We start from the raw sequence: 18,935 nt of genomic DNA, 5'->3' as shown, positions 1-18,935 counted from the left end.
TGACAGACATGTTGCAGGGCCAGAGAGTATGACACCAAATTTTGGCCACAAGATTTTTCATTTAGTTTTGTACATCTATGTTTTTTAGAACAGTTATTGGTTATGATGCTAGTAGGAAGAAAAAGGTCCTAGAGTATGTTTTGAAAAGCAGTTCTTTCTGGATATTTCTTTTTCCTTTCTTCAGTGGTAGCTTTTCCACCTCTTGCCTTTCAAAACTAAATTGTGAATTGGCATTTCACCTTACAGTACAATCTCCATTGATAGTATCCATTCCAAAGTACAGAAAAAAGTCAATGAGAAAATCTGTCATTTTGTGTATTTGGAGGGTAGAAAATAACCACATTTTTAGAGATGCTTGAGATGCTTTTTTTGTCCATATTTGAAGGATCTTGTTACCAGTAGGATCATAGAACTGAACTGAAATGACTGGAATGCCTATTGCTAAATGAAGTTTTTGTGAGGGTCACTTGTGATCACTTAGTGGTTTATGTATTTGAGTGATTTGACAGGCAATTTACCTGATCTTCAGCAAAGCTGAATACTCAAGTGAAATGCTCAGGGAGTTGTTCCTGCAACTTGAATATTGGGATAGTGGCTGTAATGAAAACATACTTTGAAAGTTTAGTTCTCTTTATTATTTTTAAAAGCAAATCACTATAGATTATCTGTACAGGAATTCCAGTTATAATTTATTCTTGGTTTGCCGTGTTCATGGGGAAAAAAGGAAAGACACAATACTCTATATTCAGTTTCATAAATAGTTGGTTTTCAAAATTTGGCATTTTATTGTTGCACATGCTTTAATGCAGATGAGACATTGTTTCCTTTAAACTCTTTTAAGTGCCTCCTGCACTGGATGTTGATCCTTGACATAGATCTTCTTGCCCTAACTATTAGAGTTTAGCAGTGGTGGGTCTCCTTACTGTTTCATGAATGTATTTCTCCTTTCTGTTAATTTTTATTTTAGAGTTTTAAAAGCATACTTCCCGTTGTATGAAAGATAAGATAAGGTTCATCAGGTCCGATCCTGTGGGTTTTGAAACCAGCAGTAAAAGAGTTGATTCTTTTTTGAATCAAACCAAGCATTCTAGTAAACGTACGGTTTTCCTTGCCTTCCACTCCTGCCAAAATAGGTCAGGGAGTTAGCGCTGAGGCTGAGCTGATCATGGGAGTCAAGTGTTGAGCATCTTAGCCACGATTGAATTCAGAAAAAAACAAATTTAAGAGCAATTTGCAGTTCTTTTTCAGAAGCACACAGGAGTTGGTGTCTAAATTATCTGTTCTGTGAAAATTATTTGAACTTACTAGAGCGTTTGAGCTGTGCGCCAAGAAATTCAGGTAGTGCCAAGCACTGCTTTCAACTGCACATAATTACATGTGACTTCTGTCATTTTGTTAAAAAAAAAAACTCAAGCCAAAACCCACAAAACTTGGTTACAATGAAATATAGAAATTACCATGAAGGAAGGAGTACATCAGTTTAAAAGTAATCAAAACCTACAATAAATAATTGTATGTTGCTTTTTTGTTTAGTATCTTGAGAATCTGAATGGAGTGTCTTTTCAGTTTATGGCAGGTAGGAGCTGCCTTAAATTATTTTGACAAAGTTATTGCTTGTCCCACCACAGCAAATCTAAAGGCTTTACGGATGAAACTGGCAAGGGGAAAAGTGATTCTTGTGAGCAGAAGCAAATACAATACAGTATTCATGTGCTTTGTAAGTGAAGAAGTAGGAAAAATTAGGTTGTTGCCGTTCAGTTATTGTCAATAGAATAAAAAATAAATCTCTTTATGTGAGTGAATGCTATTAACTACTGCGAAGGAAGAGCGTACTATCTCTCCTCTAGAGTGGTTAGCAGAAGCATCTGGCACAGGGCCTTGAAGAAGTCCTCGGCTACACTGGGCTACAAAATGTCCATCCCCGCAGTGCCGGAGGGGAGAAGGGAGCGGGAGCCGCGCGGTGTGCCCGGTACGGCACTGCTGCTCCCTGCCTGGGCTCCTGCGGGCCGGCCTGGCTGCGTCCGGCTCGCCGTGGGGGAGCCGGGGGATGTGTTCCTGGGCACGTGCACAGGGACTGCCAGCTTTGAGACCTGTGGAACATCCTCTGCCCATGAACTGACCAAGTGCACGTGCAACAGCTGTTTGTCCGGGCTTCTTGATGATACTAAGCAAGAAACAATAAGCAATAAGTCTTTCTCATGCAGCTAATATCCTGTATTTATTTTATATCTAATTGACACTGCAATAAGAAGATGATAGATAATTTAGAAATGTGGAAGTATATTCTTTATCTGAAGTTTCTTGGTCCTTTTTAAACTGTTAAAGGTAAGGCACCAATGTTTAGACACACAGCAATAAAGCATAATAATAGATTTGTTTCAGTAACATGAAACATCATAGTTTCGAGTCAGTGAGTACTTTCTGTTGGGAGGACTATGGCAATTACTTTTGTTATTTTGTGAAAGCATGTGTGAGTTCTCCTCCAAGTCATTGTTCGCATGCACACTGGCAATCCAGTATTTCCCTGGAATCTCAGCCTAGCCTGTGTGCCTGTCACAGTCTATGGTGGACATTGAGCATTTCCCGCTGAACGCAGTGCAGGCAAGTCTCTGGGTTACTCAGGTGTGACTTCCAGCTAAGGCAGTCATTTGTCAGTTGGTTCACATTTTTCTTCCTTTAGAAGATGAATTATTACTTAAGAATATTGAACGTTAGAGGGGGAACATTTCCATGTGGAACTGTGAATGGAGTATATGAGATAACACTTGGGAGAGGCCAACCCTGAAATGGTAGTTCCTACTGGGGTCAACTCAAAGCCTAAGAACACCTTTCCAAAGTTGGTAATTTGGAGGGCTCCTAGTCTAGTGAGGGAAAGCCTTGAAGTTAGAGGAGAGACACCAGATTTTTATTATTTTTTAAAAAAAACCAACAACTTCTGTTGTTCTTCTATCTTCTGGACAAACTGCTTTATTAAATCTGGAAGAAATAAACTTCTTGTCAGCTTAGGTGGAATGTCCCACCACAATCCTATAAGCCTCGCTGTACACATACAATAAAGTTTAAGGCTGAAGTTACAGCCTTTGCAACTGGGTGGGGTGGTTGTGGGTGTCTTGGAAAAACTATTGCCATTTTATAGTGCTAATCCTATCACTTCTGAACTTGTTTGGAGCTCCTGGATTATTTCCTCCTTCACACTCCTATCAAAAAGCAGTTAGAATCTGGCCAACTACTTAATTTCTGCACCAACGCTGTTGGTGCTAAATGGCAGCTGATTAGTAGCTTTCCTCAGTTGATTGTTTGCTTTGTTTAGGCTCGTGTTTACAATCTGTAAATGTGTTCTGTTACCTGCAAGTCATACCTTGACATTTATATGAAGCCTAATAGTTTCTAGTGGGCAATTCTGATTGTATAAATGTGGGTTACATAACCCATTTCCTCAGAACAGTGAGGTACTAGTGGATAAATGCCATAGTACTGAAAATCAACACACTCCAGAAAAGCCCAAGCATCTTTGGTGACATCTGAGGGATGTCTTTGCTCAAGCATTTTGTAGATATTTTTTTTTTTTTTCCTACATGGAGATTATCTACCTTCTCCCTTCCCTGCCTGCCCCTTTGTTATGCCTTTGGTGCAGCATCTGGGCATGAAGCGTAATTACATTGAGTAATTTGAGTCCTGTCTTCCTACAACTGCTAGGTAAACATTAAAGGTTCAGATACTACTTAGAGGCAGCTAGTCTGGGAATGAGATCTGGAAATCAACTGTTAAATGAGTAAAAATTGAGGTTATTTAATAGTAACTGAAAATTCTTTCTGTAAGCATGTTTGCGACTAGCCTTCCTTTCTCTTTTGACCAAAACGATAGGTATTTAGAAATGGAAGGGTGAAGTACATGTCACATTATCCACTACTTGTTGCTGTGGCAACATAAATGCATAATTTTGAAGACAGACATTTCTCAGCATTTGTGATAGATCACATTTTGTGTCGTCTTGCTGTTTCAGCTTGAGAGATAGGATTTAATTAATCAAATTCTTGGAATTATCACATGTTCTCTTGAAATATAATGTATGCGGTGTGTTATGTTTGTGAAATGTATACCAGGTCATAAATTAGTGAGGTGTGATCTCTAATTGTTTGGGCATGCCTCATAAATGAAGGGTTTGCTATTACAACGAGAATGATAATCTGTGTTACTAGAGCTTTGGTAAATAGTTTAATGCATTGGGAATTCTTGACAACAGATAGATGAAGACCTGCCACTTCAAAAACTCCCTTGCCTTAACTGCTTTCTAACTCCGGTAGTCAAAAGCTGTTAAGCTTTAAGTGCTCTGTCATATTTGTGGGCTTTTATAGCAAAGAGTAGAGCAGACAGCAGTGATGATGGAAAACGATGGTAGGTAGACTTAAAATACGATAAAGCGTAGAGACAATTGTATGTAATACCTGGAATTGAAACCTTTTCGAATTAAATGATCGGCCATATGCGCCACCCTTATGGACCCTGTAAGGAGAAGAGATGTACCCTATTGCTAACTGTGCATGAAATTGCAGTGTTAGAAGATATTGACCAGATGTTTCAATCTCAACAAATAGCTTGTTATGTGACTGAGTGAAAATCTCTCTGCTGCTTTGATCACATACACCTTAAAGGAAGAAGTAATTTAATAGAGGCTGTCAAAGTTCATCATTGTCAATAAACTTTGACTTGACCTTTGCCATCTGTTTCTGATACTATTGCTGATAAAAGCTGATAGGCAGCTGTTTACAGTTTGTGCTTTATGAATTCTGTGCTGCCAGACAATGAAAGAAGTCTCTTCACTTGTGGATTTTTTCCCTCTGTCATTCCGAGTGTGGGTGTATTCATTGAGACTGCACATCATCTAGCAGGGGAGTGAGAGTGACATGTGCATGCATTTTGAAAAGGAAGATTTGTTGTAAGGTTATAGATATGCAAAATCATATCCAAAATAGCCTGAAATGTCACTTTGCAACAACATCAACTCACTTACAGGCTAGTACTTAAACACATATAAAGTGTTTTACACTGGAGAATTTTAAGGCATTTTTAAAACACTTATCAGTCTTTGCTTTATCTCAGTGAAGTGAGTGCTAAGTCTTTACAGGTAGAGCAGGCAGAGGCATGGGTAACAGTAGTGTACGGTTGCCCAGGGAGTCTGGCTTACCGTACCCAAGTACGATGTTCCATTTTCATGTTGTTAATATGCTTCCATTAACAGCCTAACACCATGGCTCCGAGCCACAGAGTAACAAGACTTCTTTGTGTTGTATTTGCCACTTTGCCATGTTTCACGCATGCTGTTCAGCAAGGAGGTTAACATCTCTGAGTTCTTTTGCCGATAAAGACACTCTTTAAACCTTACCTCCTCGTACACAGTTCTGTAATACTACTAAATTTCTTAACTAGTATACACTGAAACAGCTGTAGGAGAACCACAAGTAAACCTGGAATTCTTACTGTTCTGATACCCTTCATGGAACTGTCCTCTGAGCGATGAAGAACTGGTGTGATCAGCCCTGTTTTGTAGGTGTCATCTTTTAGCTGGTTTTGAGAAGGGACTGCATTAATGTTGTGGAAGGGGAAAGGGACTGACACATCAGATCACATAACGAGGAGGTAGTTGATGGCTTGGGTTCTGCGCTTCAGGTGGGGAAGGGACACGAGGCCGGCTGCGATCTCAGTTACATGCCTGGTAAGGTCTTGCAGGAGATGTCTGCCTTGGGCCTCAGATTACACATATTGAACTTCAGAAGAGAGACTGCAGCACTTCAGATATTTGAGGGAGAAACGTAGCATTCTAAGTACAGGATAAGGTGATGGAGTAAGGGCTATTGGAATTAGGTGCCTAGACTGACCAGTATTTAAGGGGTACATTAAAAGAGAGTGCTAGTTCTTGGCCGCATTGCAACTTTGGAATATAGCTACTACATGTTTAATGACAGAAAATAATGCTTGTATTTCCTTGTACAGCAAGAAGCTTACAAACAAGACTAAAACCAGTGGACAAGCAGATGAAGAGCAGGAAGGAAAGAATAGGAAACGGAATACAAAAGAATAGCAGCACTGAAAATAGTTACTTGGATTATAGATTTTGTGGAGAGGCAGTTTGTTAGCTTTGTATTTTTAAATGTGAATGAAGTAGTGCTTCTGGATGATTAACGTTTTGATAGACATCTCAATTTGAAAAGTTATAGTGAAGTGCAATTTGTGGTGCCACGCTAAAACTAATAAGATGTTCCTGTGCAGAGATTTGGATAGTACATGTTGAACCAAATCCTGGTAAGATCTAGATATATTGGTCTCAGTGCAAGGCTTTAGCTAGTCTTTTCCTTTAAAAAATATTATCACTTTTATCTCATTTGACTGGAAGTTGCTTGAGGGTGTTGTCATGCATTTTAACAATATCACTTCCTCATGCAAGATTTGGCAGCTTCAGCTAATGGTGGAAGAATTGCTATACAGGACATGGGGCTCCTTTTTGCAAGCCTGCTTTTATAAAGATAAGCTTATTTTTTCCTTTTCCATTTTTTTCTTATGTGGCCATTATGTGATAATAGCTGTTGCAATCTTTCAACGCTGATCAATGAAGAAAGAAAAAGGAAAAAAGATTGCAATTGTGTTGGTACAAACCAAAACAAACTCATCTGTTTTCCAGGATCTCGATGCTGTATTCTCATAACAACGATTCTGGAGTAGGTAACCCGGGTCTGCTTGGGATGGAGTTAATTTTCTTCAGAGCAGCCCATATGGTGCTGTGTTTTAGGTTCGTCACCAAAACAGTGCTGTTGAAGACAGAGTGTTTTAGCTCTTGCTGAACAGTGCTTGCGCAGCATCTAGGCCACCTGGTTTTTGGCTTTGCTGAGCCAGCAAGTAGGCTGCGGGGTGGGAAGGGCTGGGAGGGACACAGCCAGGACAGCTCACCCCAACTGACCGAAGAGATAGTCCAGGCCGTATGGAGTATTGTCAGCAATAAAACTGCTGGGGGCAGAGAGGGAGGAGGAGGTTTTTTTGAGGTAGCCATGGCTCGGAGACTGGTGGGCATCAGTCTGCTGGTGGGAGGTGGCGAATGATTGCCTTCGCACCCATGCGTTACTTTTCTCAGTCTTCCAGTTTTCTCCCCCATCCCCCTGGGAGGGAGGATTGAGGGAGTGAGTGGGTGGGGTCTTGGCTGCTAGCTGGGGTTAACCCACCGCGGTAGGGATTTTAAATGATATAGTATGTGTAATGCTAACAGAATATTACATTCCAGTTGTGCTTGAGGTGTGTCACATCATTCACAAGAAATAAGTGAGCTCACTTGGAACAGTGACACTAATATCTTTTCTTAGGACTGTCTTGCATATTGTGAATTTTTCATGGTTTATATATATATATATATTTGCAATGATTTAGGTTTTGATCCCGCTTTTTCTTATTTTATCTGGTTTTCTGAGATGAGGTGTGATTTGTGATTTATTTTCTTCTAGCATCTAAATTATTCCAAGAAAATATCCGTAAGAGGTTTTTAATGGACTGTGTATGTAATTGGTGATGGGACATGCCTTAGGGGTACAACAGACTGGTGAAACCTCCTGAAAAGCTTACGTACTCATTCTAAAATTCAGAATATAAAAGTAAGAGGTACTTCAAATAGCACTGTATACAAAGAAGCCATTTCTGTTCTGATTTACTAAAAGGAATGCTTCATGAGTTGTTGCTAACATTGTTTACTTTAGATTTTAGCAGGCATGTTAAGTCTTAGCTAATTTTAGGTCTTTGGAGTCCTCTCCTCTGTGAGCTGCAATTTAAAATACGATCAGATTTGACAGATCATGCAGAGAAGAGTCCAGCTTCAAATAACGCACTTCAGATGTACTTCAGATGTCTGCATTCAGTGTTAATGAGTTTTGAAGATCCTTCACTGTGAAGGGGCATAATGCTTCCTGTTGTGTTGTCAGTTCCGAAGCAGTTAGGATTCAAGTCTACAAGCTGAAAACTCCTATGTGCAGAAGGTATGTCAGTCTAAGCAGAGCTCCATATGCATTGGAATTGTTAGTTTAAGACGACTGACAGATGTGGAAATGCACTGCTGGCTGCAGCTTTAGAAAAGGACTCGGGAGCAAAGGAGTTCAGGTGGGGAGTGGGACACTGTGGGACTGATAGTGAGTGTCTTCATCGGCCTCCTTGTTCTGCTTATTGACATTATCCAGTTAACAGTGGCACTTAGAGCAAAGCGTAGAGGCAGAGTAAAAAGAAATAATTTCTGAAGGATCTTTGTTTTAGTCAGAGGGCTATAAAGCTGTCTTAAGCTTCGTCAGTGTGATATTTCTTTTTAAGTCTTCCGGGATTGTGCACTGAGACCCAGCAATGGCAAACTCCTTTTGCAGGGCAAGTGTCTTTGCAGCTGGAGATTCTGAGGTAAATTAGATCAACTATTTAGTTTTGCTGCTTTCAAGTAGACATCCTCCTTTACAGTGAACTTTTCAGGAACAGCAAAGAAAAGCTTTGAATGCAGATCAAGTGTTGCGATACGGGGTGTTGGACTCTGCCTCTGTGGCAGAAGCATGGCATTCTCAAGCTAAATAGGATAAGCTTGGGAAATACAAGTCAAAGAAACCAGTTCTCTCCCTTTGTTTCTTTAATTCTTTAGGACCACTGATTTTCTTTCACACAGTAGGAAGGGCCGTTTTCTTATTTTTTGGGTGTAAGGGACCATTCAGGCAGCTCTGTCATCTCGTCTTGAATATCGTTCTCAAAAGACAGCATTGTGAGTAGTCAATCAAAGTCAAGTCCCTTCTAGTGTTGGAAGAAGTGCTTCCAGAAGTGCTTCTGTAACTCCGAGGAAAGGTTGTTTCCAAAGCCGTTTCCTAATCAGACAGAAGTGGGAAATAGGTGTACCGCATCGTCGAGTCTGAGGATGTGTGAGAGTGGGGCATAGTTAACTCCAAACAGTCTCACAAAGTGACAGTTGAGTCTTCAGAAGCTTTACTTGTTACCCAGTTTTCTTAGCATCTCAACATCTTGCAAGAAAAGAGGACGCTGTTCTCTGCAGTTGCCACCCACTCCCTGGAACACAAAGATTCTTACACTTCTGTGATCGCTAAAGCGTGCCAAAGAGTTCACCCTTGTTAACTCTGAGCATGAAAAAACACTTGGACAGATAACTGCTACTACTGTGAGCCCAAGTTAGCCTCTTGAAAATGAGGAACGAAGCATTCTGTCGCTCTCCAGTGTATCCTTGAGCAGCCACAGTGCCAGCCTCTTTTGGAAGTGGTCATATTTTGGTATTTGGTCATAAGGAATAATGTTCCTGTGGGGGTAGGGTAATCTGGTATTAGATTGCTCTCATTTGAAATCAGCCTGATTTTAAGACAGAGTTGTGCAAAGACCAGAAATAATATTTAAAAAAAAAAAAATATTTGCTTTTAGTTTACCAGGGTGCATACAACAAAAATGCAAGGGAAATGCAACCTGGGTAACTCCAGAGAACAACTGCAAGGTGTTCTGTTTGCTGTTCTCCTTCCTCTGTCACACTGCTTACCCTAGCTGAAAAGGTCAGGGCCCGTCCTTGTGTGTACCTGATGTCCAGACTGTGTTGACAGAAGAAAACTTTAGGATGGCAAAACACATTAGCTTTCACAAACCGCTCTGTATTTTGAATTTCCTTTGTGGTATCCCACTCCTGAGGCTGTCTTGTTCCTTCGTGAAAGGTTCCTACGTTTGACACTTCTGTCTTTGGGCCATTAACAGCCTCAGATTCCCTTGGGGGGTGGTGAGGATTCATGGTGTGGCCAGGTGCCAACCTCTCCTGACCAGACTGTCAATACCGTTAGCTAATAGCTGCCTCGCTGCCTAGCCAAACCCTAGGTAATTAACTCATTATGCTAGTGCCTGCTGTGCTGGGTCATTTTCCGTTTCTGTCTAGAGTCTTTTTCATTCAATTAAATCTTGTATTCCACATAAATCTATAAAATGAATTTGCAGCTTATACAGCCATATACCTGGCATTAACGTCTGCAGTGTGTTATTGGCCTTCATTTGATATTGAATACGATACCGCATGGCTGTTTCATGGCGATAAATACCTTGTGGACTGACACCCCGCCCGTTTAGAGCGCGTTAGCCAAAATGGGGCTAATAACAGCCGTGTGTGAAGTAGCCCATAGAAACCTGTTTTCTCCGTATCAGGTTATTCAAAATTAAGCTTCAATCCAGGGTGAAATTTTAAAACAGGTGCTCCAGAGTCTACCTTAAAGATGTTGTTTTGTCCCTTGTTTGTTCGCACGTATGCAAAAAATGCCTGCTGTGACTCATTCCGCTAGGCACAGCTTCCGTGGTACGCTGCAGAGATGTTTCTGTGCTGCAGTTTCATCAAGTGTGTAATGTGGTGTCTGGTTTTTGCCTTGACTAACATTCAGCTGAGGAAAGGAGGAACAGTTTGAAGGAGTTCTGCAACTAGCAACACCTCGCCGCCATTATGGTGGGAATGCGGGGAGATAATTCCAAGAAGCTGGGGGTATTTGTAACTGGAGATCTGCGATGAGAGGATCTTTCCAGAAACACTGCTGAACTACTTTCCAGTAAGCTTAACTTAGATGTTCAAATGAGAAGAATATCTGTATAGTGGGAATATTCCCACACGGTACAACAGCTGTGTTTTGACTAATCACGAGTATGAGCAGAACCACTGCCTGTGGCGGAAGCGGTCTGCATGATACACAGAGGTTCATCTCAACAGATCCGAGATCATGACTTCTGATTCTCAAGACTAACTTTACTTACATTTAAAGTAGGGATTGTGACAGTTAGATATGGCATGTATCACATCTGAATTCAAACTGAGCTGCTGCCAATAGCCAAAACTGTGATACTTGAACAGAAATTCTTTTCTCAGAGATGTGTGTGAAATATTACTTACTACTGCTCCAAATGTTGTCAGACTTGATATATAAAGGATGGAAAAGTTATGTCATTTGATAAAATGTTGTAAGCCCAAGGTGCAGTTCGAAGTCTTATGTATTTGAAGAATTGTTAGAATTCGATGCTTTAATAAATGCTGTTTGTAGTGATCTCTTAATTCTTGTTAATTGTGAGAGTAAGGCGCGCTTTTCAACATGGGACACAAGGCTTCGGGTACTTCTGTTCTTATCAGTGTGGAAATCGGTTCCGTATTTGGTTATAGGAGGTCACATCTTTAGTCTTGCGAAATAATCTGTTCTACTTAACCATACCTCCAAATAGAAAAGATTATGGTTCCTTAGACACCTTAAATAAACACCGTGTAAATGTGTATTGTGTATGTGCAAATGCATGTAAAATACAAGAATATAGATAATTCTCGTTAGGGTTTTCTTAATAAAATTAGAGTGATGTGGAATAGATTAGCAGGGCATACGTAGTGTACATTTTGTGAATGAGAGAGATTGAACGCTGCCACCATCTGACAACACAATCTTTTTTGTCCTTAAAGTTTATATATATGAAATTGCTACAACAAAGAGGCCCGTAACTTTTGTCCACATTTGCCTTATTAACAAAGACTTCTACATGACTAAAGACTTTTATTTTTTTTTCCTTTTCCCCTTCTCCTCCAAAGCTGGAAGTAATAAAGATGTGACTAAGCATGTATTTGCAACCCAGTTACTTGACCTTTCTACAACCTGCAGCTACCACTAATGCTGCTTTGTAATGGAGACATTATCGTTTATTTAAATCTTGATTAGGAAACAATTATAAGTAGGGTTTTAGTATGGCAGTAAATTGATGTAGCCTTTAATTCATAGTATAGATTGAGTGGATAAGCTTTCTGACTGTAATTAGAGTGAATTATAATGACTTCAGTTGGTTGACTCACCACCAGCAGAGCAGGGCCTGTGATTGTTTCTTCACATGTATTTCTTTACTTCACTCTTGATTTTGTGTTGCTGCTAAATGCTGGTTTTTAACTTAGTACAAAATGGAGTTACATTTACAGTTGAATGATAGCTATTTTGTATTAATAAAAGAGGAGCTTTATGACATAACCTGGCACCTTAGCAGCATTGCGCAGCTACTCTCCTCCTTTGCAGTACAAGTGATGGAACTGCTCTTAGTAAAGTTGGAGATAAATATTTTCATGCATAATTTAACAATGTAATTTTTGCATATAATTAAATGGTAGACACAAATGGTTATTTTCAGTACCCTTTAGTGTATATATATATTGTGAATGTTGCACAATGTTTCTTCTTAGCTTTCTCAGATTTTCTGAGATTGTTTTCCTTATGTGCCGTCTCTGTGGTGGGTTTGGATGTTGGAGAGGTTTGGATTTTTTTTGGTCTTTTCTACAGATTTTCTTTACAGATACCATATGTTGCTTGATTAAATATAAGTGATGGGGCATCTCCTTTGAGCAAGGGAACTCCTTTTGAAGTACCTTGTAAAAACATACTAAGCTATTTGATAGTGAAGTATGTGCATCTAAGTTTTGCGTTAGATATTGAACACTCAGTGGTATCATTAAGGGTAATTTTTTTTTTATTCTTTGCTGGCCTTCCCTCCCTTGACTTACCAGATGTTTTTTACTTCAGGCATAGAAGTGTTCTAGATGTCACAGTGCTTTGTAAATGCAGATTTAAATACAGTGAGTGAAGAGAAAAAAATAGCAAAAAATAATGTACCAAGCACGCTAACTTTGTGGGGTTTTGTTGTTTTTCTTCTTTTCCTGTCAATCTGCAGTGGATGATTCAGAGCCCTTACAAAGCTGCAACTTTCTTTGGGTGCATTGGCAAAGACAAATTTGGAGAGATCTTAAAGAAGAAGGCTGAGGAGGCTCATGTGGATGCCCATTACTATGAGCAGAGTGAAGAACCAACAGGAACCTGTGCTGCCTGCATCACTAGTGATAACAGGTCAGGGGCTTTTGATATTTTCTGAAGATACAAATGCAGTTGGCATATGTGTGGAGCCTAATTTGTTTGGAATATTTGGCCTTGAAAAGTTGTGATTAGAATGATAAAGAAAACAGTAGTATTAATTTAAAATGGCATAGAACTGCCTGGCTTATAGCTTGGGACTGGGTAATATTAATATACTTTTAGAGAACTGGCAGAAAAGTCTGAGGTGGTAATATCCTGCTACTTTCTGAACTTCATAGCTTCCAGTTGCTCTGGAGAGAGAAAAATGAGGGAGACAAAAGTTGGTTAACAAATATATTTATACAGCCTACGTGAAAGCCGATTGGCATGAAAGGCATATACTTGATTGCCAAATGAGGAATATACTTAAGGTAATAATGTGTTTAAAAAAGATAGGTGTCGGTATACAGCCTGATGGAAAGGGTTAATATGATTTTATACATGAGGAAGAAAAAAAGTGTGTGTTTCTTTTTTGTTTGTTTTGCTGTTGTAGTTGTAAATTTCATCTAATAACTGTGTCTGTATGTCTATGTCTTAAAAACTTCTGAGTTTTGTCTTTCATGTTTTCATTTGTTACTTCTTTTAGATGATCTTTGCTATATAAAAAAAAAAGTGACTTCCCCAGAACTCTATTCAACTTTTCTTACATTTGTAGACTATGAACAATGGTCTTTGTGTTCCTTTGTAGAGTTTCAGAGCATTCCATAAGGAAGAACCCATTTATAGAGTGATTTATTTGGGGTATTGTAATAAAATGAATAAAAATAAGAATTTCAGAAAGAGGTAATAAAGACAATAAACACTTATCTTGACACGATGTCAGCATGGCCCTTTGCTTTCTTCTTTCTCCCTCCACCCACAAGACTTGAGCTTACATACTATTTCTTTGCTGGTTACCTCCTGACAATTTTTTAAAGGTTTCAAAACCAAGAAAAACGTCTGCCTTAATCTCAAAATGTTACCAGCACACACCAACCCTTCCTTATTTCTGCCAACATCTAAATTTTCTGGCATTAGATATCGGAACAATAATGAAAATGATATTGTTTACCCTGAAGAATTATTTTCTTTTGGGCTCTGAACAAGAGCAAGAGATCTGTCAGTATCCTTTTTGGCTTTCCTCTGTGGCTTTCAGTGCCACTGATCGTGGGGAACTGCTCTTTCCCTTTCAAAGCAGTGTCAAGAGTTAGTAGAATTTAAGGTAGGATAGCAGTCCCATAATTATAATCCTCACCAAACTTCTAGAGAAGCTGGCGAATCTGTTGGGTAGAATTAGAAAAGGCGATAGACAGCAACATGAGCTTAACTGAGAGCTGGGGAGGGCAGAATTTTGCGTATAACGTGTAGAACGCTAAAAAAATCTCAATTGGAGCAGACATCTGGTCCAAACCCCTTCAGAAAGCAGGGCCAGCTGTGAAGGTAGATCAGATTATGTCCAGCTGGGATTTGAATATATCAAAGGATGGGGGTTGCACAACCTCTTTGGGCAACTTGTTCCAGTGTTTGACCACTCTTCATGGGAGAAATTCTTTTGACAACACCCAGTTGGAATTTTCCTTCTTCCAGCTTGTGGTGTTCCTTCTTGTGTCCAAGAAGAGTCTGGCCCTATCTTCTGTCGCTGGATATCTGAAGACGGCAAGATCTCCCCTTAGGTACCTCTTCTTCAGGCTCATCCAAGCTTTTCTTCAGTTTTTAAGTGTTCCAGCCCCGTAGTAATCTTCATGGCCCAGTGCTGGATTCCCTGCATTATGTCAGTGTCTTCCTTGTAATGGAAAGCTCAAAGCTGGACACAGAACTCCAGATGAGGTCTGGAGACGAGAGCAGAGGAAAACCTCTGTTCTGAACATATAAGTTCCTTTGTCCTGCTGGCTGCATGCTTGCTTGTGTAGACTGGAACGTGGTTAACCTTCTCTGTGTGGGTGCACTGCTGATTTGTGTTCCAAGTCTGGTCCACCAGTGCCTCCAGGCCCTTTTCTGCAAAGCTGTGTTGTACCCTGTCAGCATTCAGCCTAGGTTGTTGCATGGGAGTCAGTCCATCCTAGTTATGTGACTTTGCATTTGCCTTCAAGTCTTCTGCCAGCCCAATTCTCCAGGCTGTTGAAGATGCACTGAATGACAGACAGCCCTGTCCTCCAGCTTATCAACCTGTCCCTCCCAATTTAATGTCATACATAATGTCTTACTCTCAGGAATGAATGTACATAGTGGAGGAAGGAAGTTCATTCGTCTTCATCTGGAGTTGTGACATTAATTATGTCTACAGACTTCCCCCTTCATCTCCAGGATCTGTATTCAGTTTTTCAAAGAGAAGACAAGCAATAAAGATGTTTCTGCTCTGTGATTCTTTCTTCAGTCACAGAGTGTCTGTGTCCGCATCCTGTAGCAATCATCATTTCCTAGATGACCTGATGGGAAACTGAAGTCAAGACTGTTAATAGACATATATCACAAATTGAGGAAAAATACATGCATTGTTGCCATGTATCTCAATGGAGTTTAAAAGTTTAGGTAAATTTATTCACAAAAATGTCTGCAAGTACTTTAACTTATTTAGCATTTGGTTTGCTAATATAAAACTTTTCTCTCTTCATGTCAGATGTTTGCTCAGATACTAGAGGCAGTGGCTTCATCTCAGCTGCTGTTTTAGGACATGCTTGAGAGTGTGCAGGGAGTACAAGAGACTTAATTCCCTTCTTGGGAGATAGAAGACGAAAAAAAAGGCTGATGGTTGCTGCTTAAGGCTTTATCACACAACACCCCCTCTTCTAGTGAGATCAAGTTTATCTTTAATCACCCTCTGATTGTCTCTTGGTTTTCAACATTTTCTATTTTTGTAAGACTCACTTCTGCCTGGCCCCAGTTGATAACTATTGATTAATCTCGTCCCAATTGAGGTACGTGCTAACTTCCTTATTCAGGTAATTCAGCTTTCTTGTCTCATTTGGAGGAGCTGGCTAATAGCACTCCTGGTTTTCCCGGTAAGTGGCTGTGTACATTTGTTGCAGATGCGCTGATGTGGATGTTTCTTGTTTCTGCTAAGTTTGTCTAATGTTTTGCAGGAAAGGGTTCTGAGCTAATTTGTGATCACCACTCTAGTTCAGCAATACTAATACACTGTGTTTTCTCAGAGCTTTTCAAGAAAATGCTAACACATGATTGAACTCTGAAGTAGTACCTACACTCCATCATAATCTGTGACTTTGATTTGTGCAGTCTGTTCAGCAGTAACCACATGCACAGTCTGTCCGTTAAGCTGTTTGATTTGAAGCGTTCTGCCTGTCTCCAATTACCCTATTCCATTGAAAAAACATCTACCTTCGCTGTGTCCCACATGTTGAACTCGGTGCTGTTAGACTTTACAGTTTTAATTGCGAAAAGCTCAGTGCTTTGTCTTCACTGCAACAATCTTTTATTACACATCATGTGCAGAGCATCTCTACAGTTGGATGTAGTCACAGAGAGCCAGGTTTACAGTTTCAGGGGCATGTGGTAAGTGAAAAAAAGCATACAGAGAGTCTTTGAATAGTTTTCTGGAACATAATTGCTTTTCACTCAGCAACATACATAGACAGGCAAGATTTTTCCACCGAGGTCCTTGATGGATATTTCGGGGTTTGCCAAAACTGAAAGATTTAATTTGCTTTTTCAATTCAGCTTGCAGAAAATTACCACAGTTACGCACATGTCATTCTTGGATTTGCTTTGTTCTCTGGTGGATTTATTGTCATTGAAGTGATAATATTTATCAAGAGCGAAACTTCTTGCCCTGTTACTTGTACTGCCACAGAGGCTTGGTCTGTTTGTTTTTAAATTTTTATTTATTTATTTAATTATTTATTAAATTTTCCAAATTTACATTTGTTCTCATTGGCTTTAGAATTTAAGAGATGAGCCCCAAGAACATTCCTGGGGTGAAATGACACAGAACTGTGCTATGTATTTGGATACATATGGAAAAAGTTAGTCTTAATTTTTTGTGTTAATTTTTATATTCTTGATGAGTTTACCTTAAGGGATTGTCCATGACGAGCGCTTCAAGAAGTTTACAGGGAGACTTCGTTGCTGTCGTCTTAAGAGATTCTTTTGGGGTATTGTTTGGTTTTCATTGAATAGGATAAAGGAAAATGGTGATAGAGGAAAGATGCTGTTCTGAGGTACAAGGAGTTTTCAGGAATCCCTAGTTCACTTTCCTCCAAACACCTGTACATGGTCTTGGTCTGGAGGCAGAAGCATAACTTAGTAGAAGCAGATCAGCAATTCACTCTGACCCATTGTCTCTGAATTGTAGTGGCATTCATATGGAAAAGGATGATACTTACCAGATGAATTGTATGCACACTGGAGAAGGTAAAAGTTTTCAATAGCCATATTTTTTATGTGTAATTACACATTATTTACATGGCTAAGGTAATTAAATATCACAAAACTGTGGTGTGTTAACGTTAAAGGTGCATTCTATGACTATTAAAGCCTGAAAATCAAATTTAAAACTCTGTATGCCCACATGGAAATGTCTGTTTCCCCACAGCCCTTTCTCTAAATATTGGATGTTATTAAACATTCTCATAATATAATTACACAGGAAGGATTTGGTCATGATAGCCAGAGTGGAGAGCTAGTGCATAGCCATCTTTTTATGACCTGTTTTTAGGAGTACATCTGCAACTTGTGTGTTTCGTAAGGCTGAACTGAACGGCTGAAGAGGAGGATTTCAAGTAGAATGTATCTTACATGTCACAAAGTAAATAGGATACAAGTATTTTTGTTCTTGCTAATGGAAGTTGTGTCTCATGGCTTGTGTTGTAACTTATTAGGAAAGAATGAAGTACAAATGAGTTTCTGGTAGTTTTCCAGTAAAACCAAAAACGAAGTTGGTTTGTTGGTTGGGGTTTTTGGGTTTGTTGTTTTGAGGGTTTTTTGTTGTTGTGTTTTTTTTTTTTAACAATTCATCATCTAAAAGTACCAATGCAACCCTTTGTCATTTGCTAAAGGAAAATAGGAACCCAACGGGGGGAAGAAAACTTGCAAACCACCCCTTTATTAAATAATCAACTCTTCTTTGGAAAACTTCTTGGTTCTAGTGAGGGAAAACAGTTTTCAGAAGGTAAACTGGAGTGGCTATTTCCCTTGCGGTGTGAGGTACTTGGAAGAGTTCTAGTGAAATCTGCAGATGCTCTACTGTACAGAGGGAGTTGATCACAAAATGCAGCAAAGGTTGATTCTAAGCAAATGAAGGCATGTGAACAGTATAATAATGATAGGTTACATGAACTACATAGTGTGTTCATGCGTGGTTTAAATTTAAGTTGTATTTAATGTATGATTTGAAATGTATTACTTAAATATTATCATGAAATGGTCAGACAAAGTATGTCTTGTATGATGCTCTTGGTTGTTTTTAAGTTCATTAGTATCTTTGGTGACCTTTGAGAAATGTTTGTGAGAAATTTGCAGTCATGTTAGTTAAAGAGGATCTAATACTTGGTTTTTAATCACTTTCAGGTCTCTTGTAGCTAACCTCGCTGCTGCTAATTGCTATAAGAAGGAAAAGCATCTTGATTTGGAAAAGAACTGGAAGTTGGTGGAAAAGGCCAAAGTTTACTATATAGCAGTAAGTTCAGCTTCTTCCAAATTGCTAAAATTTCTGTTATACATTGCGAGGTTCAAGCAATGTGCATGTCTGCTGTGTATGGTTTAGGATGATTTCGTAGGAATACAATGAAAGTAAATGACTGCTTCAGTTTCAGCCTAGTTTGATTTCTTCGGATTTAAATGTACAAATGCAGAAGTATGTTTTAGTTGTGTGCTTTCTTAAATTAGTGGGATAAAATCATAAGAACTAAACATTTTCAGAGCTTTTGTAGTAGTGCATCAAATTTACATTTCACATTTTCTAGTAAATTGTTGTGAAGGATGCACAAATTATGTAGAAAAACACTATTAGCATAATTATTCACTGCAAACAGTTTGAGCTTATTTGTGTGAACAATCTTAATTGCTATTTATTCCATAGTAATTACTACGGCACCTTATAACTCA

The 18,935-nt window shown here is 39.3% G+C and overlaps 1 protein-coding gene across 7 annotated transcripts in view; it reads left to right on the top strand.

The window, feature by feature from the left end:
* ADK (adenosine kinase) overlaps positions 1–18,935 on the top strand; it is a 291,201-nt gene that overhangs the window by 121,672 nt on the left and 150,594 nt on the right. For all 7 annotated transcript variants that reach the window (XM_040606787.1, XM_040606784.1, XM_040606786.1 and 4 more), the window contains 2 exons: positions 12,718–12,890; positions 18,399–18,507. In XM_040606787.1, coding sequence (XP_040462721.1) covers positions 12,718–12,890; positions 18,399–18,507 — 282 coding nt within the window. The remainder of the gene's footprint in view (positions 1–12,717; positions 12,891–18,398; positions 18,508–18,935) is intronic.

Source organism: Falco naumanni, chromosome 9, assembly GCF_017639655.2.
Source record: "Falco naumanni isolate bFalNau1 chromosome 9, bFalNau1.pat, whole genome shotgun sequence".
Classification (NCBI taxonomy): Eukaryota; Metazoa; Chordata; class Aves; order Falconiformes; family Falconidae; genus Falco; species Falco naumanni.
This window is presented reverse-complemented; position numbering and strand designations above follow the sequence as displayed.